Source organism: Sturnira hondurensis, unplaced genomic scaffold, assembly GCF_014824575.4.
Source record: "Sturnira hondurensis isolate 20B ecotype Veracruz unplaced genomic scaffold, ASM1482457v3 Scaffold0020903, whole genome shotgun sequence".
Lineage (NCBI taxonomy): Eukaryota > Metazoa > Chordata > Mammalia > Chiroptera > Phyllostomidae > Sturnira > Sturnira hondurensis.
This window is the reverse complement of record NW_028093534.1, coordinates 2,388,650-2,416,630: the sequence shown is the minus strand read 5'-3', so window position 1 is coordinate 2,416,630 and position 27,981 is coordinate 2,388,650. Positions and strand designations below refer to the sequence as shown.

The 27,981-nt window shown below is 57.0% G+C and overlaps 2 protein-coding genes across 2 annotated transcripts; one reads left to right on the top strand and one right to left on the bottom strand.

Annotated features, from left to right (window-relative positions):
- Positions 1-600: 600 nt before the first annotated feature.
- Positions 601-17,477, top strand: KCNH3 (potassium voltage-gated channel subfamily H member 3). The gene is made up of 15 exons (XM_037030955.1): positions 601-1,048; positions 2,427-2,660; positions 3,106-3,240; positions 4,168-4,301; positions 4,751-4,994; positions 5,353-5,510; positions 5,594-5,801; positions 9,378-9,650; positions 9,943-10,142; positions 10,493-10,742; positions 14,012-14,229; positions 14,810-15,141; positions 15,538-15,644; positions 16,311-16,387; positions 16,487-17,477. The coding sequence occupies exons 1-15, from the start codon at positions 973-975 to the stop codon at positions 17,081-17,083; spliced, it is 3,243 nt and encodes a 1,080-aa protein (XP_036886850.1). The 5' UTR covers positions 601-972; the 3' UTR covers positions 17,084-17,477.
- Positions 17,472-26,684, bottom strand: MCRS1 (microspherule protein 1). The gene is made up of 15 exons (XM_037030956.1): positions 26,596-26,684; positions 25,218-25,337; positions 24,582-24,720; positions 24,079-24,217; positions 23,328-23,486; positions 23,071-23,180; positions 22,048-22,156; positions 21,618-21,756; positions 19,522-19,597; positions 19,127-19,155; positions 18,916-19,008; positions 18,637-18,719; positions 18,371-18,458; positions 18,020-18,147; positions 17,472-17,904 (listed from the first exon to the last, which is right to left on the bottom strand). Exons 2-15 carry the CDS (start codon positions 25,225-25,227, stop codon positions 17,818-17,820), a joined length of 1,389 nt encoding a protein of 462 aa, XP_036886851.1. The 5' UTR covers positions 25,228-25,337; positions 26,596-26,684; the 3' UTR covers positions 17,472-17,817.
- Between the last annotated feature and the right edge of the window lie 1,297 nt (positions 26,685-27,981).

The window sequence follows — 27,981 nt, the reverse complement described above, 5'->3', positions numbered from 1 at the left end:
TCCGGGGCTGCCCACCCTCCAATCTCCCAACAGCTCCTGGCTGCAGCGGCTTCCTCTAGAAACCGTGCGATCCATTTTCCAGGAGACAAGTTGAGGCTGAGGAAGGCTTGCACACCAGAGGCTGTGTTCAGACGCCTACCCTCCCCCCCCCCCACCTCAATCTCCTTTTAGGCTTCCCCTGTACAACTGGAGCCCCTCTAGGGGCCCCAACCTCCGCCAACTACCCGGCCTTCACCTCCTGCCGGCTTCCTCTCCAATTACATTTTCCTCGGGGAAGGCATCACCTACCGCACCCCCACCCCCCTCTGCGCTCTCCCCAGGTCCCTACTGCTGGGACTGACGCCTCTCCCCGGCGGCTGAGTAGCCCCTGCCAGACCCGGCGCTCGCCTGCCGTTCTCTGGGGGGCAAACTCTGCGGCCTGGGGCAGCCACCTGCCCTACCTCCACCGAGGTCCCACGGGGAGGGTGCTCCCTCGGCGGGTGTCCTGTCCCTTTAAGGAGGCCGCCCAGCCTGGGTGTGCCCGGTCTCCATGGTTACCCCGGTGCAGGCGGCGGGCGCCCGAGGGAGGGAGGGAGGGAGGCTGCCGCTGCTCCCCGACAGACGGAGGGATCTGCGGGGACCCGGCATCCAGCCGAGCCTGTAGGGAGCCGAACTGCAGCCGAAACCGGAGCCACGGTTGCCGCTGTGGTGAACGGAAGGTGCTGAGCGCAGCAAGCGCTGAGCCTGAAGCACCGGATTCGTGGGTGGCCAGAGCTCGAGGGGCTGTGCGCCATGCCCCGGGCCCCGACGGCGGGGACGCCCCCTCGTGCACGGGCGGCCCGCGGGGCCTGCGAGCCCGGGGTGGGTATTGTCCACCGACGGCTGCGCTAGGGGGCGCGGGGCCCGGCGGGGGGCGGCCGAGCTGGGCGCCCTCCCCAGGCCCTGAGTCCCCGCGCCCCGGAGGGATGGGGCGGGCAGCCAAGGCCGCCTAAGATGCCGGCTATGCGGGGACTCCTGGCGCCGCAGAACACCTTTCTGGACACCATCGCCACGCGCTTCGACGGCACGCGTGAGTCTGACCCTCGCCCCTGAATGAGCCGTCTCTCGCCAGGGATCCCGCGGGTCCTGCACCCGACATCTCAGCCCGCTGCCCTCCTGCCCTCACCTTTCCTCCTTCTCCCTGCTTCCCGCTTTTAGCTGAGACTACGGTGTCCTTCCAGACGTTATTCCCCAAAAAGGTTTAGAGTCAACACTGCCCCCCGCCCCGGCCCAGACACGGCTAGAAGTCTCCGGGTTTGGGGCCTGGGATGCAGTCTGTTCTCGCATGGACGCGAACCCCAACCTAGTCAATCTTATCCATCCCATTGTAAGTCTGACTCTATCCCACCGACAACCTTGACACCGACGGGGTAGGGTGTGAGAAGGGCGCAGTGCTCAGGGACAGCCAGGAGGGCTTAAAAACAGATTTAGAAAAGAGGTTTGCAAACGGAGATAGAGAAGGCGAGGCTCAGGAGCACAGTTTTGGCCAAACTCACCTGACCACCTGAGCACACCAAGCCTAAACCCATGGAATCCACCAGACCCAAAAAGGTAGGTTTGGGGACTCCCACCAAAACTGGGGAAATTTGGAGAAGGCGACCAGAGCTTCTGGTTTGTGGGTTTTCCCGAAGCTCTGAACACAGGGAAAGTTGTGAAAGCCCCCTCCTCCCTCATGCACACCCCCAGTGGGGCTTCCCATCTATGCCTAGCACCCTCCACAGTCTCCAGTTCCTGACAGGAAACCAGTGGGAGCCCATCCCTGAGTGCCCCCCTCCCCTCAGCCTTCTCCGTCTGCTTTGCTGTGTGCTTGGCTCCTGCAGCCTGCTGATTCAGCACCCCCACTCCCCAGTACATTTCTGGCTTGGGGTTTCGCTACCATTCTTACACACTCATTCTTGATCACACTCACTAAATTCCTGAGCCAGGCCACCCAGCTGGGGCTCAAATGGTGCAGAAAGGATGGTGGCCTGGATTGTCCCTCAGTCCAGGTGGGTCCCAGTGCAAGGATCCATACAGCCAAACTGGGTCCTTAGCTGGTGAGTGAGCTTGGCAGCAATAGGGGTGGTGCAGTCCTTCTTTGGGCACCCCCAAACCCATCCCTTACCCCAAGCTGCTCAGTACACACTCCAGAAGGCACAGTGCCCACACAGAGCTGCATTCACCAACTTCGGTGTTCACATGTGCTTCTCAAATACACTCACACGCACACGGCTAGGAGTGGGCCACTGACACAGGTGACACACTCATTCTTGTTCATCAACAGCTCCTGCCCTAACCCTGTCCGCACCCGCCAACACACACACAGAGGATTCCTAGGTTTTGTAAAGCTCACTTTTGATGGAAAGAAGGGGTGGTGGACCCTGGGCCTTTTAATCCCCTGCTTGCCTCTGAGAGATGCTCTCTTGCAGACAGTAACTTTGTACTGGGCAATGCCCAGGTGGCGGGACTCTTCCCTGTGGTCTACTGCTCTGATGGCTTCTGTGACCTCACGGGTTTCTCCCGGGCTGAAGTCATGCAGCGGGGCTGTGCCTGCTCCTTCCTCTATGGGCCAGACACCAGTGAGCTCGTCCGCCAGCAAATCCGAAAGGCCCTGGATGAGCACAAGGAGTTCAAGGCGGAGCTGATCCTTTACCGGAAGAGTGGTGAGGGACCACCTGGCCAGCCTACCTCACCTCTTTGGTGGCCCCAGCCTGGCAGTCATCCCTTTCCATCCTCATCTTATCCATCCCCCCATCTCATCCCAGCTTCCCACATAGCCACCTCCCCTTCCTTCACCCCGCCCCAGCCTTCACCTCCATTCAGGTTCCTCATTTTGGTGTCCCCACTTCAGCAGGAAAATGTCCCGGTGTCAGTAGGACCGATCTGTGAACATATCTGTCTGACAGTCATCCCTCCTATCCCCCGCTGTCCCTTGCATTCCATCACCCTGTTCCACTAAGACCTGTCCTAACCGGAGGGGGCTGCCGCTCCTCTCCCAGGATCCTGCTTGTGTCTCAGCTGTGGATGTGTCTGATCCTTGGGTATCTGTGAGCCTCTGTCGGGCAGGTTGGGGAGTGGGAGCTGGGCTGAGTCTGTCTTTGTGCCCAGGGCTCCCATTTTGGTGTCTGCTGGATGTGATACCCATCAAGAATGAGAAGGGGGAGGTGGCCCTCTTCCTGGTCTCTCACAAGGACATCACTGACACCAAGAACCGAGGGGGTCCTGACAAATGGAAGGAGACAGGTAGGTGCTTGTGGGAGGTGATTGGTTTAAGCACAGTGGCCTGGTGTTGGGGGTGTCAGGCCTGGGCTGGTGGGTGCCCCCCCTACCCCCGTGTGCACTTGTTGACTCCTGCTCTGCTGGCCGAGAGGTCTGCGCTGCTCTCCCCGCAGCTCCAGGCAGGGAAAGCTGGTCTCCCATAGACGGTAGTTGTACAGCTGGGGTTTGGGAGTCAATTTGACTAAGAAGCTGAAGGCAAACAAACTCCACTGGAGCCTGTGATCCCATCTCCTGACCAGCTAGTGAGGCTGAGCCCAGCCCCCATCCCAGTGCCTTTTCCTCACACAAACCTGACGGGGCAGCCCTAGCCAAAGCCCTCTTTTAAGTCCTTGGAGTCTTGCCCCTCTTGTATCCTCCCAGAGCTGGGAAGGGCCCTTAGCTCACCAAGCTGTCACACCAACCTGCTCCAAGGCCTCTTTGCCACTTGGGGGTGTGAGGTCCTCTCCATTCCCCAGTCCCCTACCTCCAGTCCTGGGTCAGCCTTTCCACAATGAAAGTCCTCAGTGTCCCCTGCACCTGGACCCTGGGCTCCTTCTCTGAGCTTCTGCAGCTCCGCATGATTGCCTTCTGCTTGCTCTGCACTCCCTGCACCCCTAGGGACCACCTCTCCCCTGTGTTCCCAGGCCTTTCCCTGTGGAGGTCCTCTCCTGCCTTGCCTTGGTCCAAACCTCCCTCTCCTGCAAGCAGACGTGGGGAGTGGTGTCTGTAAGCTCCCGTGGGACTGTCCAGTGCTGGGGATGCAAGTGATCCTAGGAAAGGAGGAATGCCAGAGCCGCCATCTCTAAACAGACTACCTAGTCAACAAGCCAGACCTGTCCACAGACCAGCAACTAGTATCCTCCACCCAAGACCATTCCACCATCATCCTCATGGGCCCCTCTTCTTTTGCAGGTGGTGGCCGGCGCCGATATGGCCGGGGAGGGTCCAAAGGTTTCAATGCCAACCGACGGCGGAGCCGGGCTGTGCTGTACCACCTGTCCGGGCACCTGCAGAAGCAACCCAAGGGCAAGCACAAGCTCAATAAGGTGGATTGAGCACTAGGGTGTGTGTCTGGGGGTAGGGACAGCATAGGGGCAGGCTGAGGAGACGGAGGGTAGAACTGAGCCCACCAGAGAGAGAACGTCCAGGAGCCCCATGGACTCCACCAGTTCTTTGGGGTTGTGACCACAGGAGGGACTGTCTATGCCAGACCCATCAAAGGCGTAGAGGATTGTCCTGGCCCTGGGCAGCAGGGGGGGCTTTGGCTCAGCTCTGGCTCCTCCCATATGCCACTGTGTGATCTTAGCGAAGCCACACAGCCCCACCTAATCCTCAGTCTTCTGATCTATAACACGGGGAGTCCAATGAGTATGTCAGAGGTTGCTTTGAGGATGCAGGGAGGGAAAGAAGGTGGACCCCTGACCTGGACCCTGTCCAAACTCAGCTTGTGCCAATTTCCTGTCCTTCCTGTGTGGCCCTGCCCTGCCTGGCTCAGAGGGTGTTTGGGGAGAAGCCAAATTTGCCTGAGTACAAAGTAGCTGCCATTCGAAAGTCGCCATTCATCCTGCTGCACTGTGGGGCCCTGAGGGCCACCTGGGATGGCTTCATCCTGCTCGCCACCCTCTATGTGGCCGTCACCGTGCCCTACAGCGTGTGTGTGAGCACAGCCTGGGAGCCCAGCGCCGCCCGCAGCCCCCCCAGTGTCTGCGACCTGGCAGTGGAGGTCCTCTTCATTCTCGGTAGGTGCCCTTGGTACCTCCTGCTCAACCCCATGCCGGGTGCCCCTCGGGCTTCGGTGGGGATAGTTTTCATGGCTCTGTTGCCCCACAGTGTTCCCCTCACCCTCCTCCTATTTGTGACCTGTGGGCTTCGAAATCAGACGTAGGTTGTAGGTTCCGAGTGTATCTCCACCACTAACAGGCTGTGACCCTGGCCAGTGGTCGCCTTTCCCAGCCTCGGTTTCTTTCCCCGTCACATAGGCCTAGCAGCGCTCCCCTTGTAGAGTCCCTGCGGGGCGAGGGCCTGAAACACTGTGCTGTGCACAGTGAACAGCAGCTCCTCTTGGCCCTGACACAACCCCCACTCCGGCATCCACAGACATCGTGCTGAATTTCCGGACTACATTTGTGTCCAAGTCGGGCCAGGTGGTGTTTGCCCCCAAGTCCATTTGCCTCCACTACGTTACCACCTGGTTCCTGCTGGATGTCATCGCAGCCCTGCCCTTTGACCTGCTGCACGCCTTCAAGGTCAACGTGGTCAGTGTGGCTGGACAGGGTGGGCTTTGGGGTGGGACAGTGGGGGCCAGCCTAGGGTGAACTCCCTCCACCCCACCCCCCAGTACTTTGGAGCCCACTTGCTGAAGACTGTGCGGCTGCTGCGGCTGCTGCGCCTGCTCCCACGGCTGGATCGCTACTCACAGTACAGCGCTGTGGTGCTGACCCTGCTTATGGCCGTGTTCGCCCTGCTCGCTCACTGGGTGGCCTGCGTCTGGTTCTACATCGGCCAGCAGGAGATTGAGAGCAGTGCCTCTGAGCTGCCTGAGATCGGTACTGGAGGCTGTGGTGGGGAGGGGATCATTTGGTTGTGCATGCATGGGTCAGCCCAGGACTGTGCCTACTTAAGTGTACGTGTGTCAGGGAAGTGTGAGAGCATGTCTCTGTCAGGGCATGTTTGCAAGTGGGTACAAGGTGCCAGAGATGTGTACTAGTCTGCATGTGTGTGCTTGTATGTGCCACAGCAACATGTGTGCAAGTAAACCTGTGTTTCTTGCACACAGAAGAGAGTAGAGGTTGTGGTGTGTGTCAGAGCCATCACCTCACAGTAGGGCTGTTCTCCAGCAGCTGGGCATTGTGGGGAAAGCCTGGTGGGCTGCCTGGAGGAGTCATATTCACCCATAATGATCTTGTTGTGGCCAAACTTCTATCATATTCTTCAAGCCCCTGCCCAGCTGGAGAAGGCTGTGTGCAGGGAGCCAGCTCTCCAAGGGTCCTCTGATGCCTGGCACTTTTCTGCCACCTTCTCTGAGGCTCATCCCCCGCTATCTCAGCTCCTAAGCCTTCTTCCCCTCTCTTGTCACCTCCAGGCTACATCTCTCTCACCTGCTTCTCATCCCTCCTCCTGCCTAAAATGCGGTCTTTTTCTGCATTCCACCAGTGTCTTCACTGTCCTTCATTTCACCTCCACATTCACAACTCCTCCCTCTACTTACCTCCCACTCACATCTCACCTCCTGCCAGGAGGTCTTCCACCTCCACCTCTCATCCCAAACATCATTCAGTAGGTCACCGTGGCTTTCTGGGGCTAAATCCTCATCCCCTTGAAGTCCCTGCAGCACCTGACCCTGCCAGCCCCACTTCTGAAATGTCCTGCTCTCCACCCTGGTCCGGTCCTGCTCCTGCTCTGGCCCCTTTCAGTTCAGACTGAGATTGCTCCCACCCTCTCATCTTGCGTTCCTTTGCAATTCTGCTGAGGCCACTACATGGAATCTCAGATTCCATCCTTTCTCTAACACCAAACCACCCTGTTCCAGCCATTTCTAACATTCCATACTCACAGCTCCAAAATCCAACATACCGGTGTCCTTCCGTGCCCTCCAGCTGTCTGGTAACTTGTGATAGCTGGCCTTTAGCACCTGTTTCCAGTCGGTGGGTGATGGCCTGTCATGACCGTCCGCTCCTTGGTGGGACCCAGATTGGCCTTAGAAACCCGCTCTGATCAGCTCCCAGGGATGAGGAGGCTCCTGAGAATTCTCTCCCCCTAACTGAGCCCACAGAGACCAGTGTGCTGTCAAGAGGCCTCACCTGGATGTTTCCCAGGTGCTCTAGTTGCCGAGCACACAGACGCTGCAGGCGGGGCCAGCTCCATGGCTCCTGCCCTTCCCAGAGGGAGGCTGTGGTGGGCTGCTCAGGGCTCAGACTGCCACCCAGTGAACAGACACAAAGCTCTGACCCCAAACGGGGCTGAGACACCAAATTCCTGGGTCAGCCCCCATCCCAAAATAGGACTCAGATATCCTGGGTCTTGAGTCCACGTGGCTCCTTTGTCCTGGCCACTTCACAGGAGCTGCGGAGCTGACATTAGAAACACCTTTGGCTCCCAGAGGGCTCTGGCCCCACACGGAGATAATGGGTGTGTGGGCGGGTAGCTGATTATTTTGCAGATACACAGGGTGAGTCTTGTTCCCTTGAACCCTAAGTTCCAGAGTGCTTTTGTTCTGCTGTGGGCTGGTACTAGTTTACATCTGCAGAGTGTCTAAGTCCTTCAGGTCAGCAGCTCCCCCTTCTTTCTCCAAAGACACCACCCCCAACCTGGGTTGGAGTCACACCCAGATCTCCCAAACCCCAGCCCTGGCAGGCCGTCCATGGGGGAGACTGGCACCCTTGCTGGCCCGGCTCTGTCTGTAGGAGGCACCTTCTGTGGCCTCCACACCTTGGTTCCTCTGTTCCATCGCCCATGGTGTAGACGCAGAGTTCCTGCCCCAGGTTCCCATGAGCCCAGTGGAGACGGGCTGGATTTTCAAAAGATTGTGCTAAGTACTGAGGGAAATCAATCACTCGGCAATTCACAGTATGAAAGACACCAGCCTTCAGAACAGCCTCTGCTGGCTGACCCTCCCCACAGGGAGGCCCCAGGTCAAAGCTGAGAGAGCATAGGCACCCCTGCTACCCTCCCCTTATCCTGACCCTCTAGCCCCGCACTCTCCTCAATGACAATTGGCTTCACCTCAGGGGCCCAACTAATGAAAGTTTTGCATGCTCCCCTGCATTCTCACAGAGCACCTCAGGTACCAGGAGGGGGAATCCTCACCTTGGCTCAGGCCTTATCACAACCCCTCAAATTCCTTGGCCTTGAATTTAATGCCCCAGTGCAAACCCTCATTCTACCTAAGCCAAGCTGCTTGCCTATACTTGTCTCCATCTTGAGGTTTGGTTCATGCCTTTCCCTAGATCAGGAATGATACCCTTTCCTCAAGTTTCTGTATATCAAAGCTCTATCCATTCTCTAAGACCAAGCACAAATGTCCCCTCTTCCAGGGAGCCTCCTAGCCCTAGACCACAGCGTGTCGGTTTGAGCTCCGTCATGTAGCATTTGGGCCTTGTGTAACCGAGATGTAGCTCCTACCCTGCAGTAAGCATCTGTGGGTCCCCCCCAGCTCCTGGCCTCTGTGCATTAGGCTGCTGAATGAATGGGCAGGTGGGTGAGAGGAGGAGAGTTGGGGTTATGGCAGGGGCCAACATGCATAAGGTGCTGGGAGAGTGTGGAGCATGGGGCAGGGTGCCTGTGAAAAGGCAGGTCTCACTGCCCGCTCCCTGCCAAGGCCAGCCCAGAGAACATGGGGTTGATGGGGGGACGGGGTGATCTTTGGCCTCTACCAGCAGCCCAGGCTGGCCTGAGTCTTGCACGTGTGCTGGGGGCCTCTGTGTGTGCATAGGTGCCTGTCTGTCTTGTGGCCTTGGAGTATCCTCACCTGGGTGTTTGTGTCTGTACAAGGGTGTCCCCAACTTGGACACCAGTGTGCAGACACCTGTGTGGACTTGTCTGGCTTCCAATGTGCACAGGCCTTTTCTGTGTGAGTGGTGTGGCCTGCATCTGTGAACATGCTCACACGTGTGTGTCCTTGGCCTCCTGATGATGTGGAGTGTATGTGTAGCCCTGACGGTGTGTGTGTGTGCTTGAGAGTGCGGCTGGGCAGTGTGTGTAGTTGTGGGGAGGGATGAGGCTGTGTGGGAGGCAGCTTTCTGGAGCAGTCACGTTCAAAGAAAAGGGAAGAGGGGCTGGGTGGACAGGGCAGAGTAGGTGGCCTCACTCATCTGGCCCTGGGGACAACTGTCTGGGATTAGTGCCAGCTGTGGGGAAGAGGGCACAGTGATCCTTGTTCCATCCTTAGCAGCAGTAGACACCACCCGGGGAGATGGCAGCCTCGGCTGCATCCTCATGTGCTTGTCTTGCTGAGGCCTGAGGGAATGCAGGGGGAACTGGGACAGCCGAGAAGGAAGGTAGCAGGAAGCCATGGGGTAGATCTGTATCTGCATGTCCCCACCCTGGGGATGCCAGCACGTTTACCTGCACCCACAGCCTGGCAGTGCTGTCCTGCTGACTCAGGCCCACCTGCCCCTCCCCAGGCTGGCTGCAGGAGCTGGCCCGCCGGCTGGAGACCCCCTACTACCTGGTTGGCCGGAGCCCAGCTGCAGGGAACAGCTCTGGCCAGAGTGACAACTGTAGCAGCGAGGCCAACAGGACGGGTCTGGAGCTTCTGGGTGGCCCATCACTGCGCAGCGCCTATATCACCTCCCTCTACTTCGCACTCAGCAGCCTCACCAGTGTGGGCTTCGGCAACGTGTCGGCCAACACGGACACGGAGAAGATCTTCTCCATCTGCACCATGCTCATCGGTGGTGAGGCCTGCCACTCTCTGGGACCACTCCCAGGCGTCTTCATCTCTCCCTTGGTCCCAAGGGTCTTCCCAGAGGTGGTTCTGCTTTAGGGGCCCAAGGAACTTGAGGCCAGGGCCTGGAGAGCCCACTTGGCTACAGGACTCCATGCCACACAAGCAGCCCTTGCACCTTGCCTAGGAGTGGTGGGGGGCCTGGAGAGGTTGCGGGGATAGGACAGATATGTCCAGCATGGTGTCAGTCAGGCTGGGCTGGGTCAGCCCTGGAGGTAACCCCCTCTCGCCACCCTCCCCAGCCCTGATGCACGCGGTGGTGTTTGGGAACGTGACGGCCATCATCCAGCGCATGTACGCCCGCCGCTTTCTGTACCACAGCCGCACACGTGACCTGCGCGACTACATCCGCATACACCGCATCCCCAAGCCCCTCAAGCAGCGTATGCTCGAGTACTTCCAGGCGACCTGGGCCGTGAACAACGGTATCGACACCACAGAGGTGCGCAGGCCTCCAGGGCTGGCCCTTCCAGCCTTTGCTCCCTCCAGGGGTGTGCCCTTGGCCTAGAAGTCTCAGGAGTGGGCCGGGAGGCGAGGACCGGGGAATTCTGGCCTCCCTGCCTCCGCCCCTTCCTGAGGGCCTGCAGTCTGGGACAGACGACAGCCAGGAAGGTTCGGAGACTCCCCTCCACCCTTGTTAGGTTTGGAGGAGGACAGCTGGGCTGCGCCTGAAGGGGCTAAAGTGGGTAAGAGGGAGGCAGAGATTCCCCTGCTGACCGAGCCCTGCAGGGCAGGCTGGGAGGCTGCCTCCCTTCCTGCAACCCAACTCCCGCCCCTGCTCCCCACCTGTAGCTGTTGCAGAGCCTCCCTGACGAGCTCCGCGCAGACATCGCCATGCACCTGCACAAGGAGGTCCTGCAGCTGCCCCTGTTCGAGGCGGCCAGCCGAGGCTGCCTGCGGTCACTGTCCCTGGCCCTACGGCCCGCCTTCTGCACACCGGGCGAGTACCTCATCCACCAAGGTGATGCTCTCCAGGCCCTCTACTTTGTCTGCTCCGGCTCCATGGAGGTGCTCAAGGGTGGCACCGTGCTTGCCATCCTAGGTTCGTGAGGGCTGGAGGGAGGGCACGGGCTTGTGGGAGGCAGATGGCCCTGTCTGCAGAAAAGCCAGAGAGGGGACCCAGGCAAGACCACCTGGACCGAGACAGCCAGGATGGAGCCAGGATTAGCCATGGAGCTCTGGGCCAAGCTGAGTAGACCTAGTGACCGTGAGGTGGCAACACATGGAGGTGGAAACTATTTTGAGGATATTGGAGGCCAGAGTGAGTGGAGGACCAGTCTTTATAAGGGGTTGGGGGAGCATCACTCCTATCAAGGAGGAAGTTCAGATGCTGAGGGTTTAAGTGTTGGAGAGGGTTTAGTCAGGGCTGGAAAAGGGAGGAGTGGAAGTTGGTCTTATAGGGCTCCCTACCACCACTGGGCCATGGAGAGGGGAGATGCTACTGTACCAGGGCAGATGACAGAGCAAGCCCAGGGCCTCGAGGGGGAGACAGTAGAGCTTAGACTCAGAGTGTATACGCCTTTCTTGGCAAAAAAAGAGAAAGGATTGAAGACAGAGAATCCATTCCCTAGACAAGGAAGAAGAGAGTGCGATGTGGAATTGGCACCGTGATAGTTCCAGCCCCAGGTCTCACAGCAGGGCCAGCCCTGTGCAGCCCGCACCTTCATCGCAAGCAAACCTCAGAACCCAGCGGCGAGGAACTACTGTTATTCCCCTTTTACAGAGGAGGAGATGGCGGTCCCCAGAGGTTAATGAATGGGCAGGCTGCGGTTAGAGCCAGTCTGCCCAACTTTAAACCTCGGACTTCCTACACTGTGCTGCTCCCAGGCGTCTGCTCCACAGAGACCCTGCGCCAAAAGAAGGGCTTCCTTGCAGGATGCGAGACATGAGCTCTTTGAGCATCGAGGGGACACAAGGTGGCATGGCACCTGGGCTGCGGGAGGCTGTCAGCAGTGACCCTGAGGGCAGAGCGCTGCATTCGGCTTGGGCAATCAAGGGACTTGCCCACAGGACAGGGTGGGACGAAAAGGAGGTGGCACCCCAGCCACAGCTGAATTCCTACGCAGCCGAGCACTTGTAGACTCACTGTGGGGACAGGTGTTGCCTGGAGCTGCTGAGATATGTCACCAAGCTGGAGGACCGGGAGGCCCAGCAGCTACTGTGTGTCCATCCGCTGTCCCCTGAGGAGGAGCATGTTCTGACAGGAAACAGAAGAAGGAAATACCACAGGGGTGGGGGGGTCTCAGAACTGAGAGGGGTGAGATCTGCCACAGCCTTCACTCTGTGTTGTTCGTGAGTTCAGCCTCTGGGCTGGACGCAGTTTGTACCAGGACTCTGAGCAGGTGGAGCTAATGGCCACTCACATGTGTCTGTCGGTCCTTGAGAACCTGCAGGGAACTGGAGAGATTCAGAAGGGTGAAAAGGCAGGTTTTGACAACTGTAGACTGGTCACCTCAAAGCAAGATTGTCGAGTGGATTATTAAACAGATGTCTTCAGCTTGGAGCGAGGAAGCAGTGTGGCTGGGAGCTGGCATGAGTCCTACAAGAGCGTGTCTTCCCTGACGCCAGGCCCCGGATCCCAGATTAGCCACATCCAGAATTAAGATGGAACCTCAAGAATGGCCACTGCCTACACCTTTGCCTCCAGAATGTCCTCAGCACTGGGACTTATGCCACGTTTGATCCATCCTGTCCCTGTCCATATGCTCTGAATAAACTGTCTCCTCTGTTGACTTGGCAGCTCAGGATGCCCTAGGAATGCCTGGTTCCCCATGACCTGGTTTCCGTTCCGCCTTCATTCCGACTTCCACCTGCTTCCTTAGTTGAACATCCAGTGCCTCCTGCCTGCTCTTGGCAGCTGAGGCTCACTGTGCATCTATCTAGCGGTGTGGATTCGGGCCCCTCCCTCTGTGTATGAACTAACAGCTAAGCACACTCAGTGTGGCGGAGGAGAAGGCAAGGCGAAGAGAGGTGGGCTGGGCCGTGGTGCCAGGAGCGTATCTGATGGGGCTTGATGAGCTGGGCTGGAGGCTCCGGCTGAGACACCCGCTGAGACCAGTGGCACAGGACTCTGTCCTTGGTCCTGCCCTGTTTCTGGTTTGTGTATCTCACCTCCTGGATGAAGACAAGAAACATGCGCTTATCCTGTTTCCAGATGACACACAGGCGGAAAAGGAGCTCATTCATCAGATGATCACACGGGGATCCAAACAGCCCTCAGAAGGAAGCAGAAGGATGGCCTGAAACCAAGAAAATGAGATGTAACAGTGATGCATTCTACTCTTAAGTATGAGCAAAAGTTCATGAGCATTTAGGGTTCTGCTGGCAGCGTGAGGCAGCCAGCCCACAGCGGGGGTGGCAGTGATCTGCCTTCTTCCTTAAGGATGGGAGATGCTTTCAAGTCTTGTGGATTGAGCTGGTCTTCGAGGGCAGTGAGTGCCCTACTTAGTCCCAGGTGGCACACCATCCCTGTTGAGAGGATCTACAGGGACTCTTGTCAGCAGGAGAAGGGAGGAAATGAACTTCGATTGATGGCCTATGTGTCAGACACTCTATCTCCACTAGCTCACTTAATCCTGACCACGTCCCTGATCAGAGACACCGTGTATCATTGACTCTGAGATGCACGCCCCACCCTCCTCTAGTTGACATTTCTGAGATTGGTTTGTAGATTTACAGTCACTGTCAGCCAGGTGGCAGTCTCAGCCGGGTGGCGGGGAAACCCTTCATTGACACCTGCTGGTAAGAACAAGAATGTGCCGCAGCCGCAGTTCAGTATAGGCTCTGCTGTACAGATGGGGCACCAGGGCTGGAAGTATGTGGCTGCCTGACATTTTCATTGTGCCAATGGGCACTAACCTGCCTGTGCGTGCCACACACTGTTCCAGTATAAGCTATACCCAAATCACCTGTGAGGCTGGAAAACCATTGATTTATGGGTCTTCTGTAGATGCTCTGATTCTGTAGGTAGGGATGGGGTCTGGGGGTCTGATTGGTTTAACATTCACAGAGGATGCTGATTCTTAGACAGGCTGGGAGTCACTAGAATTGGTGGTTGCTCAGTGGTCTCAGAGGTGTAGTTCAGGTGTGTTCAGCTCTGTGGCTTTGATCCCCAACGTGCTGGGGCACCTGTGCCACAGTGCTCTTCGGGGCCCAGGCCCCTCTGTTTCTCTGTCCTGGCCCCCAGGCCCCACAGTTGGGGTCCGGCTGGAAAGCCCTTCAGCCCATGAGGAAAGCTCAGCGAAGCTCTGCTTGGCTTCTCTCCGTAGTGGCTGAGGGGCAGGCTCACTGACCTCTGCTTTCTCTCCCCAGGGAAGGGGGACCTGATCGGCTGTGAACTGCCCCGGCGTGAGCAAGTGGTCAAGGCCAATGCCGACGTGAAAGGGCTGACATACTGCGTCTTGCAGTGTCTGCAGCTGGCTGGGCTGCACGAAAGCCTGGCACTGTACCCCGAGTTTGCCCCACGCTTTAGCCGGGGCCTCCGAGGGGAGCTTAGCTACAACCTGGGTGCTGGTGGAGGCCCTGCGGAGGTGAGGGTGCTGGATACGTGTGTGGAGGCGGCTGGGGAGCCAGGGAGCCTGGTGAGGTGGGCAGAGGCTGGGATTGGTGGAGGTGCTGTGTGAGCACATGTCCTGGATGAACATCCCCCGCCGCCCCTGTACATGGTCTGGGGTCTGCATTCTCCCTGCCCCTCACACCCACACTCTGTCCTTAGAGCCCAGTCTACCAGGCCACCTCTGAAGAAAGTCCCGTGTCCACCCTGCTTGTTCCCAGTGAAAAGGAACTGCCCTGAGGGGCTTTGGAATATTCCTGACTTTTGTCACCAGTTCCAAACCAGTTTTCAGTACTGTTTTCTCTTGGCTAGTTCACTTGACTAGGATTTTGAAGGGCACGAAATGCCTCAGGGCTTGGTCGCCTTGTGGTGGCAGCAGAAAAGCAGCCTTCCCCTCCCCACAGCTGAGCCTCTTCTTCATCAGCGTGGGGTGTAGTGGGCATCCTGCTTAACACAAGGGCTCCTCTCTGCTCAAGAGATGAGACCAGGGTGGGGGAGGTGAAGGGAGCACAGTAAGGGCTTGTCTGTGCCAGTTTCCCATCCTCCATTGTCCCCAGGCGGACACCAGCTCCCTGAGCGGGGACAACACCCTCATGTCCACACTGGAGGAGAAGGAGACAGACGGCGAGCAGGGCCCAGCCACCTCACCAGCCCCCGCTGATGAACCCTCCAGCCCCCTGCTGTCCCCAGGCTGCACCTCCTCATCCTCAGCTGCCAAGCTGCTATCCCCTCGTCGAACTGCACCCCGGTCCCGTCTGGGTGGCAAAGGGCGGCCAGGGAGAGCAGGAGCTTTGCAGTCTGTGGCCGGCCCCTCTGCCCGCCCTAGGAGCTTAGAGGGGCTGCGGCTGCCCCCTGTGCCATGGAACGTGCCCCCGGATCTGAGCCCCAGGTGAGCAGACCCTGGGCCACTGCACTTTGGCAGACTTTGATAAGGCCGGGGCCCCTGGCCAGTCACACCCCTGTCCTGGATGCCCACCCTTTCATCCTAACCCTTCCCAGCCTCCTCCAGGAAGCCTTCCTTGACTTCTCTACCTCCCTGCTGTCCCCACCCCGCCATTTAGAACTGAGTTCAGAACTCTTTGTTTCATGTCTCTCAAGCTTGGATCCCCAGCGAACTGCAATCTCCTGGGACAAGGGGCCTCTCACATCACCTTTCTCTTGGGGTCCTAAGCCGTCTCTCCCAGCTGTGGATCCTGCAGCTTCTGTGTGACACTGGGGCATCTTATCCTGGGAAATACCCCAGTGGCTACCTGTTGATTTATTGTCCTGGTGCCTGTGTCCACAGGGTAGTAGATGGCATTGAGGATGGCTGTGGCTCCGACCAACCCAAATTCTCTTTTCACACGGGGCAGCCTGTCCCGGAATATAGCAGCAGCCCCTCCCCTGGACCAGGTACTGGGGCCCAGTGCCCTGTGGGGGGAGACCGTTGGGCCCCTTTGCTCCGTGAACCTCTGAGAAACTGACAGGATACAAACATGGCCTGGAAGCCCTCTTGTCCTCACCCTCCACCTGCACAGTGTGGACAGGGAGTTAGGTGGCTAAAACCAGCACCGTGGTGTTGGAGGGTCACTGGGAACAGGGTTTACATCTCTGCTGTCAGCTCTCTAGCAGTGCGACCTCGGTTCTCACTGCAGCTTCCAGTCTGTAGAACAGCTGGTGTGCATGTTATATAAGATCATGTTGCTGAGACCCTCAGCACACTGTTTGGTCCCCTGGGAAGGACAGAGGACTGGGGAAGCAGAGTTGAAAATGGCCCCCAGCCAGGCCAGGCAGACCCTGGAATGGCTCAGGTGATGGGCTCCCAGGAGTGTCCACGTCCCTAGAGGGTGGAGCAGGGGACAGGCACGGAAGGTCACTTCCTTCCTGAGGGGAAAAGCATGGGGCAGTGTGCCCGAGGCCCCCTGGCAATTTGGGCAGAATTTTCAGCAACTTGGGCAAGACTGGAAGTGACCCTTTCTGCCAGGTCAATGTAGTCTGTGCTAACTGGGGCAGAGGCCTGGCCCCTGAGCTGTTTCCTGTCACCAGTCCTGCCCAGTAACCTCATGCTATGGTCCGCAGAGAACAGCCTGCTTACTGTGCCCCTCGGACCCGGTGAGCCAAGTAACACAGATGTGCTGGACAAGCTTCGGCAGGCGGTGGGTGAGGGGCACAGTGGGGCCAGGGTGGGGAGGGGGGTCCTGCTGCTGTGTGAGATCCTGACTCCACTCTTGACCTCACCCTCTTCCCTCACGAAGGTGATGGAGCTGTCTGAGCAGGTACTGCAGATGCGGGAGGGCCTTCAGTCCCTGCGCCAGGCGGTGCAGCTCATCCTGACGCCCCATGTGGAGGGCCCGTGCCCCCAGGCATCAGGAGAGGGGCTGCACCCGGCCAGCACCTCTGGACTCCTGCAGCCTCTGTGTGTGGACACTGGGGCATCTTCCTACTGTCTGCAGCCCCCAGCCGGTTCTGTCTTGAGTGGGACCTGGCCCCACCCTCGTCCAGGGCCCCCTGCCCGTGTGGCACCCTGGCCCTGGGGTCCCCCAGCATCTCAGAGCTCCCCCTGGCCTCGAGCAACAGCTTTTTGGACCTCCACCTCAGACTCAGAGCCACCAGGCTCAGAACTCTGTGCTGAGCCCAGCACTCCTGGCTCGCCATCTCCTGAGCAAGGAGGGGCTAGAACTGGGCCCCTGGAGCCTGTGAACCAGGCTGAGGCAGCCAGCACTGGAGAGCCCCCACCAGGGCCAGGGGGCCTGGCCTTGCCCTGGGAACCCCATAGCCTGGAGATGGTGCTTATTGGCTGCCATGGCTCTGGCACAGTCCATTGGACCCAGGAAGAAGGCACGGGAGTCTGACTGCCAGCACTAGAACTGTGTTGCCAGACATGCCCCGGCATCTGCTGCTCTGCCCAACCTTGGGGCACAGGACGGGTGGTAGCCACCCCCAGGGACTCCAGGCTGCCTCCTGGCTCAGGGCAGGGAGGCTGAAAGCCAAGGAGGGGCTCGCCCTGGCTCTCATGGAGGGTGGGCTGGAGCCTCAGGGGCTGGCCCCGGGCTAGTAATCCTGTGGTCCCTATTTGTGGGTCGGTCCCCTCCTCAAACTGCTTCTCTGATCTTGTGTCCCTCTGCAGGGTGGGGGACAGAGGCCTGAGGCCAAGGAGGGGCTCTGCCATCCCCTGCATGTGCCCCTGCCTCACCTGTCCCCACATTTTTTATATTAAAAAGTAATAATAAAAGAAGCTACTTTGGAACTCAGTGCCTTTTATTTACAAAAGAAAAAATAATAAAGGAAAAGTCTGAAGCTAATCAGTTGGAGACACAGGGAGGAAGGTAGGAATTGGGGGGAGAAGGGGATGGTGGTATGCAGAGAGAAGGTGAGGGGCTCTGGCTGTCAGGAGGCTGCAGAACCCCAGCCTCTAGGGACGCCCTGAGGGCCAGCCCCGCCCCTGCAGAGGCTCAGACCAATGGGCTATCAGTTGGGTCTCCTGCTGCCCACTCTGATTTTTCCAGGAGCTGGACTTTCCAGCTCCAGGGAGCTGCAATGGCAGAGGAAACAGGCCAGAAAGAGCCCGTGGGTCCTGCCACCACTCTCACTGTGGCGTGATCTTGGCAGCTTCGGCCCGGATAAGGGCGATGAGGTCCTGGTTGATGAGGAAGACAAATCGCAGGCTGGCAATCTGGGCAGGAGAGAAGGGAGGCTAAGGACAGAGGTGGGCTGGGAGCCAGGCGCGGGTACCAGCTCACCACACCCGAGGCAGGTCCCTCCCAGCTCACCTCCACCTCCCTGCTCACCTCCACCACAGAGTTGTTGCTGAGGCGCCACTTGGAGCCACACAGCACAGGCCGTCCATCAATATAGATGGGCCGCCGACCCTCATTGGCGATGAAGAAATCACCATTGTTTTTCAGCTTGATGACCCCTGTGGGAAGAGAGACAAAAAAGAGAATGACAGGGTAGGAGGATGCCAGACAAGAGCCAGGAGTCCCCGTGTACCCTCTTTGCTTCCTAGAGATAGGGTGGAGGACACCCAGGACTCCCAGAGATCTTGAAATGCCGACTAATCCGTGAGAGTTCCCAGAGACCAGGCCCCAGGGCTGGAGAGGGCAGCGGGGAGCCAGGAGGGACATGCTTCCTGCGTGTACCTTGCTTCCGGGAGATCTTCCAGGCCGGGCCCTCCAGAGACAGGTCCACGTCGATCTGGTTGTCCTTGGTTGCCCTCCCCAGGGTGATCTGTGGAGATGGGGTGGGTGAGGGCTGGCAGCTGAGGGCTCGGGGACGGGTTCACACAGGCCAGGGAAAGATGAGAAACCGGGGACCAGACACAGAGAGGGCAGTGAGGGGAAGAATGATGGGGGAGGAAAATTCAGGAAGGGGTAAGAGGAACTGCACGGGGCTGGGCCTGCCTCACCTCTCTCGAGCGCATCAGGTACCGCACCATGCGGCCCCGCAGCACCGCCAGCGTCTGGTTGTCAAAGTCTGGAGAGCTCATGCCTGCAGGGGAGCAGCCCATGTGGGAGAGAGCCCACCCTTCAGGGTACGAGGTGGAAGGCAGGGAGCCAGGGCAAGGTCTGCTGAGGGAAAGGAGTCGGGGCCAGGAAAGGAAGGTGCACCCAGCCAGGCAACCCCAGGGACCCAGGGTGGGATGGGGAGTGGAAGGGTGCCCCTCCTGGACTGCTGGCCTCCTCACCTGTGATGCTGTCTACTAGCACCTGCCACTTATGCAGCTCCTGTTCCAGCTGCCGAATCTCCCGCTTCTGACGCCGGTCTGCCACTGTCAGCTCTGGGGAGGGATGGGGTGGTAAGGAGGGACACTCCAAAGTCACCAGATTCTTGTACCGGTCCTCTCTGTTCTGGCAGGAGTTTTCACCCCCTCACCGTCCCCACCAGGACACACTCACCATGTTCCAGGACCTCATCTCGCATGTCCCTGGGAGGGGAGAAGGGAAGGATGAATGACATTCCACTTCCAGCTCACCTGTCCTCACCCTCAGGTGCTCCTCGGTCATTAGGACCGCCCTCAGCCCCCTAGCTGAGTGGCCCAAGGCTGCTTCTCTGGCCTCTGCCTAGACTCCTTCCCAGGGGTTGGGTGGAGTAAGGCACTCAGGGGGTGTAGGGTGGGGGCAGTGGGGTTCAGCCAGGAAGACCAGGTGATCACTATTACTGGAATTTAAGGCTGAAACTGGGCTGGGCTCTGCTGTCTACAGCAAGAGAGGTAGAGCCAAGTACCCTGGGCACCCCGTTCCCAGAGAGACCCTCAGCTCTCTGCACCCTGCCTGTGGCCCCAGCCACTCACTTGAGCTTACTGTCATCAATCAGGTCCTCTGCATCAGAGAAGTTCAGCACTTGGTCCCCCTTGGGCAGTGGCTGCACTGAACAAAGGACGAAGGGAGGGTTAGCACTGATGCTCCTACTCAACCTCAAGCTGCTGAGCAGACAGACCTCTGAACCAAGCGGACGCACCATAAAGATGGAGCCTGGGGATCAGCTTCATGCTGAAATGAGCAGCAGTGAGCCCACACAAGTAACAGAGCGCATGCCAGACTGGGCTGCACGCTGGTTTGGCACAAAGCATGCCTGGGGTTAACAGGGCAGAGGTGGTTCTACAAACGGAAGGGAATTAAATTCGAACTCTTGTGTTCACTTTTCAGGGAGCAAAGGGCCCTCACAAAGCCTTGAACGAAGTAGGGAAGGCACTGCTATTAGCTCTATTTTACTACAGACGAGGAAACAGTCACCGGAGGGAAGGTCTAAACGTGTGATCCTAGTTTAGGGCAGAGCCGAGAATCAAGCCCTGCCTTCCTGATCCCAAATGCAAAACCCCAAAGCCTCACATGCTCCTGAGTATTTTCTGCTACACTCCTCTTTCTATCTCAAGTCCAACAGATACATTCAGAACAAATATTGTTTCATGAAAGTTTTTCAGTTTTTCTCTGGTCAAAATGGAAAAGGGACTGGAGCCTCCAAAATCCGAGAACTTCTGCCTTCAGGCTGGCTGCTCCCACAATTGCCAAGCGTCTGCTCCGGAGCAGCTCCCACTAGCCAGTGGCTGTGAAACTGTTGGCTGGGGAGTTTGACAACACTGGGGTGTCCTCCCCACCTGCCAAATGCTCCCTCCACCACCACACCCACCTCCTTAGGTCCAACTGTGTAAGAAGATGGGTTTGGGGTGGTCACCCCCACTCAGCCCCCACCCCCCCACAGCTGCCTGAAATTCTACCAAACTAATTTTCAATGGACTTAACCGCTAAGCAGCATACACCCACTGTTTCCAGGGACTCCTAGCTCTAAACAGCAAGGAGAAATCAAATACCTATCACATAAGAAGGCTCTTAGAGAAAAAAATTAAACTTTTAAGTTGACAAGTAAGTTCACACAAAGCAACTTTCCAATTTGGGACAATGGAGTTAGCTACAGCCGCAAGAATAAACTTAACCCAGTGTCCATTCTATGGGAATTCAGTAGTTGAGCCTGAGGAAGCGGCAGAGTTGAAAGCTGCAGGAACACAGTGGGCTGCCCGCTGGGCACTGAATTCAGAGCCTTAGGAAAGAAAGACTGGGCCTCTCCTGCAAAGAGATTTCCTAAAGTCCTGCTGAAGGAATATCTTTAAGTAGCCAGGGCTGCAGGCCCTAGGGAGTAAAGTGAAGGATACAGCCGAAGCTCCGTTTCCACAACAATGTGGACGATGACGTAGAAGGCAAAGTGCATCAACATTTAGGACAGGCAGCGTGTGTTGTATCATGAAAGTCTGACCCTGAATCCCAAATCTAACTAGGTGTTTCCTGCAGTTTGATCAGACTGCTTTCCTGACCCACCACTAGGAGAGTGCAAGTTTGGCTGGTTGAAGGAAGAGATGAAGCAGGGAACACCTGGCTCCTGGGGAAGGAGAAGGGCAAATGGACTGGATGTCAAGTTTCAGTGGGTTCTCAACCGGCCTGACAGCAGCCTGACAGTGCTACTGGCGGGAGGACGGGCAGAGGAAAATGAAGAGAGGGAAGGGCAGAAGGGCTTAGAAATGTCATCATCTCTTGGGAGAGAAACAGGGAGAGGTGAGCAGATGGACACATTTTGCTCAGGAAGCATGTTAACATATTACTTACATAAAGTGTCAAAAAACAAACAAAAAAACCCCAACCCATAAGTGATAGATAATTCTGCCATTTAGACATTTTGCCCAGGATTCCAGGCAACTGTGGCTACCCTCACATGAATCTGAAGGCCATTCCAGCTACTTTCCCTCCCCCACACGGAAGTGGTTTTTGCTGCAAAGACAGGTGAACCAGACACTGGAGGCCACTGAGGGATTTACTGCAAGGCACTCAAGGGCAGCTGTGTCCCGAACATGCCATACTCACACACACACCCACACTGCCAGCCCCTGGGGCCAGTTACCTGTCTGGTCCTCCAGCAGGTAGTACTGCTTCATGAGCTGCCAGTGAGCCTGCAGAGCCTTGGCAGTGCGGGCCAGGTAGAAGGCATCGGGGTGTCTGTGCAGCAGGTCCTGGAAGGTCTCCAAGGTGGGCTGGCTGGTCTGGAGGGCAAGAAGACGCTCTGGGCACCTGTGCTATCTCACTCCAGCCTCTGCCTTACAAGCCCCACCCTCACCCCCGTGCATTCCCACCAGGAGCTGGGAGAAGTGACAGCTATGGCTGCCCAGGAAGCCAGGCGGCTCTTCTCAAATACCTGTCCACAAGGGTATGTGCATCTGCACAGACAGCACAGGCATGTTTCCAGGCAGTGGGGTCTCCCACATTAGTGTTCCAGGTGGTCCAACTTCCACCCTACCCAGCCCTTCACCAGCCTCTCCAGCCCTCATCCTTACCGATCCAACTTTGCTCAGCAGCTGTTCCTCAGCCTTGCTAAACAGAGCCTTGCTCTGGATGGCAGCGATGGCCTCTGGGTGCAGCTGCCTCATGGCCTGGCAGGCCAGCCTGGGCAGAGAGGAGACGAGGTCAGGGCAGGGTTGAAGGGAGGACTTCAAGTAATCTGAGGTTCCTATTTCCCCCAAAGCCTGCAGGTCCTTGAGATGCAGAATGAGAGACCAGGCCCTCAACAGGAGCCGCCCAAGGCTTAGCATGACACGTATGGCCTCATGAATTAGTCCAAAGCATGAACAGGCAACTCAGGAAACAAGTCCCTGTGCTAAATCCCGTGGAGAGATGCAAAGGCACAGGCCCCTAGAGGCCAGTCCTAAGGGAGATCCTGAATTCAGCTGAGGCTCTCTCCCCAAGACCTTTGTCCTTCTTGGCCAAAGCTGCCACCTACCAGCCACTTCCCAGCACACCCCTCTTGCCCATGCTGAGCCCTGCCCGATTCCTGGTGTATCAGGGCCATGGCTAAAACTGAAGCACTGCCAGGGGCTGTGGAGTAGAAGACAGGTGTTAAGCATCCAACCAAATCTGGATGACATGAAATGAAGTGACCAAGGAGGAAGAGTGTATGGGACACATGTGCACAGGTTTACACGGAACTCAGGCTGCTGGAGCTGGAAGGAACTGTGGGAAGTCTGTCTGGAAAGGCTGGGAGGTGATATGCCCCAAACCACAATGTGCAGAGTGGTGGAACTACGGCTGCTGGCTCTCATCTGGGTGTTTTCTCCTACGCTCCTTGCTTGGCTTCCAGATCCCCTTGCTTCTAGTATGAAGCCAGAACTAGCTGGGTTGGCAGCAGGAAGAAGCTTTCCTCCGAAACCTGGCAGGTCTTGGTATCACACCAGATGATGCAAGGACCCAAGAGCCCTGCCTCCCAAGCCACCTCCTTGAGCCCTTATTCAAGTCCCATTGTTCCAGGGCTCAAATTCTGGTATCTCCAGTACTCCTTCACTGCTAGAGTCAGCCCCACTCACTTGGAGATGACAGGATCGTAGAGCAGGGCGTACCAGCGCTCCTGGACCTCCCGAAGGGTGAAACGGCAACTGAACTTCACACCCAGGTGGACGGATGTCAGGTCATTGGTCTGCAAGAGCCCAGAGGGGTTTGCTTCAGCGTTCACACTGGAAAGAACCCTTCCCTGGCCACCCATAGGACACCGCTGGGCTAGTTGAGGGACAACTGAAAGCTGGAGAGAAGAGTGGGACATGAAAAATGTAGTGGAAAGTACTACCTGCAACACAGCATTGATGAGCAGGAGGTCATCTGCAGGCTTCCAGCGGCCCAGATCCTTTGTCACCTGAAGTGGCTGTTTGCTCTTCTTCACACGCTTGGTGAGTCCGGGAGTAGGGGCTGGGCTGGGTGGCACAGGAGTACTGGGGGTCTTGGACACCTGGACAGAGGACAGAACACCATGAGCTCAAAGCTGGCATCAGGGCAAATGGGTCTTCAGGCCTCGCGCTGCATATACTGTGGCACAGCCCTGGCCCCACTCAACAATAAGGAGCCCAGGCTAGGGGCTCATCTTTCTAATGCCTGCCCCCACCAGAGCACTTCTACAGTCTTTGACCATATGGGGTCTTCTCTTTGCTGGTGGCACCCCAACCCCAGAGCAGAGGGTGGGTGGAGAGGATACCAGGAAAACACTCTCACTGGTACAGTGTCTTGGGCCAGAGCAATGCCACCTGGGGGTTATTTTTACACCCAGCAGTGTTGGGAACAGGCTGTCTGCTCCCAGAATAGATGCATGCTCCATGCCTCCCACACAGAATGTGATACAGGATGCACTGAAGGGTGGGGAGTGGAGCAACAAAGAGGGAGTAGGGAGAGATGGGCTCCTGGGAGGGAGGCATCTGAGGCTGGGGCTGGAGCAGTTTGGTCCTCTCATAGCATCCTCTAAAGAACTCTCGCCAGCTGACGGGTTATAGGGAAACACAATGTGGCCCTGCTCCCCATCTCCCCTACCCCTTCTCCCAATCCCTCACCTTCTTCTTCTCACTAGAGGAGGGTTCACTCCCAGAACAGCGCCCTGGTTCCACCCCACTGGCCCCCTTCGCCCGGGTAGAGGACTTAGCCAGGCTGCTCTCCACCAGCTCATCATCAAACTTCTTCCTCTTGATAAACCTGTGGAGAGTCATACCCAGTGAGTGATCCTTGCCCCCTCCTAAGCACCCACTTACACACACCATGCCTCCAGAACAGAGCAGGTTCCTAGCAGGGTGCTAACAACTCCAGCTGAGCAGATGGGGCTTGGAGCTGCCATGCCCCGCCCCCGAGACAAAAGGGTCCGGTACCACAAAGACTCCACGTCAAAGATGTAAGATCTCCCTCCCTTGCCCTCAGTCAGGGATTTAGTAGGAATGTAGAAAGCACTCGGCTCTGCCAACCCTTAGGCCCCTGAGGGTCTCAGGCAGTCATTCCCCACAAGGGCAATGGCATACAGTACCTAATACCCTGCTCAGTCCCTGGCCCTCCAAACCCTCACTACCTGGAGGAGCTTCTCCGTTTAGGGATGGTGCCCAAGGCCTGTGAGGAGGCCCGCTTCTGCCCTGCCAGTGATTCCTCATCCTCAGAGCGGCTGGCAGTGCCTGATGCCATGAGGGATGAATCTAGCAGCCCCTGAGAATCTAGAAAATAAAAGTAGTGAACTCAGGCTTCCTAAGTGGTTAGCAAATCCTTGAGCTTCTGCTCATAGGTCTCTTTCTCAGTCCTTCCTTTCCTCAGACAGCCCCTCAGCCCCTCCCCTGCTTCTTTGACGCTTGAGGTTTTAAGGTGGGAATCCCTTGGCTATCCAGACCCCACATGGCCCAGACCTTCCATAGAGGCAGTTCTCCTGCACCACATGTCACATCATGCAGCACATGGTGCTCAATTCAGACCGCTGATACTGACACAACAGGCTCTGAGTGTAACCCTTCCCTCTAGCATCAAAATGCAGCCATGCCAAAGAGTGGCAGCTTAACAGCAAATCAGTCAACTGCTGCCTCTGCTGAGGTGCGTGGGTAGTGCTGGTTCAGGGAGCAATGCCTAGTCAGGACCAAAAGACACAGGTGCTGGGCACAAGGTGGAATCAGCAGATTCTTGGTGCCCAAACATTTGGGCAGCTGGCCCAGCCTCATAGTACCTTTGTCCATCCTCTTACAGTCCCAAAGCCACTGGTTCCAAACCACAGGGCTAGGAAGAAGGGTCCCACAGGCTCATCCAAGGATTCTGACCAGGTAAGCTTAGAGGTTGCGAGGAGATTCTGCAAAGAAAAATAAGGCTCCCTGAGGCTCAGGATTCCAACTGGTCAGCCTCACCTCCTTATACTGCAGCAGGACCCCTCCACCCCTCCCCCAAGGTCGCATAAGCTAGGGAAGACACAAGAAAGACACATGCCTCTATTTCGCCAATATGGCCCTGATAAATCAGTAGCCTTTTGAAGGCCACTGATATCTTTGAGAATATGATAAAACCTAGGGACTCCAGAAAAATGTACAAACACATACCATTTAGGGGGTTCAAAGACCCCAGTAATTCTACTCATAGCCCATAGGTGAATGGCCTTGATACAAACTAGCAGGAAACCAGGCATTCTTTGCTCACTTTTTCTTTCCATCAGCTGGTCACTCAGCTCAGCAGCAGCACCCTTTTCCCTCCCAGGCCAAAGAAGGGAAAAGTATAGAATTCCAGGCAGTCTCTCCCACTCTCCCCACGTGCATGTTTAGCGGAAGATTTAGTGGATGGTTAACTCGGTAAAACTAAAAACCACGGTTTGGAAACTGCCCGAGTATCAACCGCCTCCCCCGCCTCGCTCCCTGAGGTGAGGAGCTCCTAAACTGCGCAGAACTTAGGCCCTGGGGACTCGGGGCGCCCCGCTTGCGGATTCTACTCCTTCTGCCCAGGGATGCTTGCTCTTCTCACAGCGTTTCGGCCCTGTCCCTAGGTGTGCCCGTCGCACCGCCCCATAGAATACGGCTGGGAATCTTGACACCTGGGGAGAGGGCGAAGGGCCCCGATTCTACAGGCCAATTGAGGAAGGGGTGCGTCCCCTTCCTCCCCCGGCCCTCAGTTAATTCTCCCTGAAGTGCACACCAAGGTAGGAGGGAGTCAATTCAGGTCTGTTTTAGCGGGTCGGGGTAGGAATGGTGATGAAACTCAAAAGCAAAGCATCGAGAGAACCCCGATGGTCTCGCAGACTTTGGCTTAAGCCCCATGGGCTGGTGGCGGGAAAAGTGGGTACCAATTCCGCGGCTCAATTCTCACCCAACCTTCGGTAAACCACCTTTGCGCATGCGTGACATCTGGGACCCGATTCTGGCCCGGTCGGCTCGCGCGCGCATGCGTAACATCTCCGACCGGATTCTGGCCCGGTCCGGCATGCGCATGCGCAGATTTTCGGGGCGCTACCGGGGCGGGGTCCCGAGCCTGGGGAGGGGGGTCGTCCCTGGAGGCACTTTAGGAAATTCCACTTGACCCCCAGTTCTGCCCAGAACCCTCAGACGCGAACCGCAAGGTCTCACCATTCCTAGGCTGCCAGCTCCAACAATTTCTCTGCGGCGACGGCAGCAGCCGCAGGGCCAAGGCCAGTTTCCGAGAGGTACGTCTACTTCCGGGTCTACGAACTGGGGACTGAGCAATCCCTTCCAGGTCACACGGAGAACGGGCGTGAAGGGGGTGTGGCATTGCTGCGAAGGTGCCACTATTTTGCTATCAGGTGAAATCAAAGGCTTTCCCAGTAGGAAAACTTCAGGGATTCTAGGCTCCAGAGAGGTTACCTGGTTAAGGGGTGCGATTAAAGGGACAGGCGAGACTTGGGGCGGGATAGGCTGAGGGGCGACACCCATCGGGGGGAGGTGGGGCGTTGCGTGGATAGGTGGACTCGAGGGTGGGGTGGTCCCGGGCCGCGGACTAGATTTAGGCTTCGGAATTTGCACAAAGAATAGGAGTCTTTGATAGGAGTCTTGTCTCAGATTCGACAAGAGATTTTAGAGAAACCAGTGGCAGGCCCTATGCTAGGCACGTGGCGGGGCGATGATGTTGAGAAGCTGGCTAGGGAGATGTGGCGTAAAGGGGCAGGGAGAGATTGACGTCTGTGGAGCGGATGGGCCGCGTTCCTAGAAGGTAGAGGTCCTGGGAGAAGGAGCAGTGTTCCGTTGGTCTGGTGAGCCCAAATGCACTTTGACTGCTGGAGACATTGTGGGTCCCCGAGTGCCCGGGAGGGAATCTTGGCTTGGGAGGACAAGCCTACAGGAAAAGTTGGAGCCACTCAGGAAAACCAGAAAGACTGTTCTCTAAATGAGAATTTCTGTTTTATGTTTTCTTGGAGGGTACAAAAGTGTAGTAGCTTCAGAGAAACATACTGCGGCTCAGAAAATGGAATATTCAATTCCAAAGCTATCCAGCTAGGGCATTCCCTTCAATGGAGGTGTCAAGTACATGTCACCTGGACATTGTTAGGGTATTCAAGTGTTAGATGAGGGCTGGCCCTTCTAGCTCTGACAATATATGATAACTCTCTGCTTCAAAAGCTTCTCAGTTCATTTACTGCCCTGTGATCTTATTTAATAAGTATTAACTTATTTTTATCTCCCCTGAAAGGTTGTGGTTCCTGATAGAAGTTCTGGTGGAATATCTACATATAGTATCTATATTATATGAGAGCTATCATTGATGTCTCTAAGCAGGTGACAACTGAGCTGAGATTTTACAATGGAGAAGGAACCAGTCATGCAAAGAGCTGGGATAAGATGATTTAGTCAGAGGAAAAAGCATAGCTCCAAAGCAGAAAAGAGTTTGAGGAACAGGAAGGAGCCCAGTGTGGCTAGAGCAACATGATGGAGAAAAAAGGGGAAGGAGGTGAGAATAGAGAGGTCTTCAGGGGGAAGGTCACATTAGCTCCTGCCCTT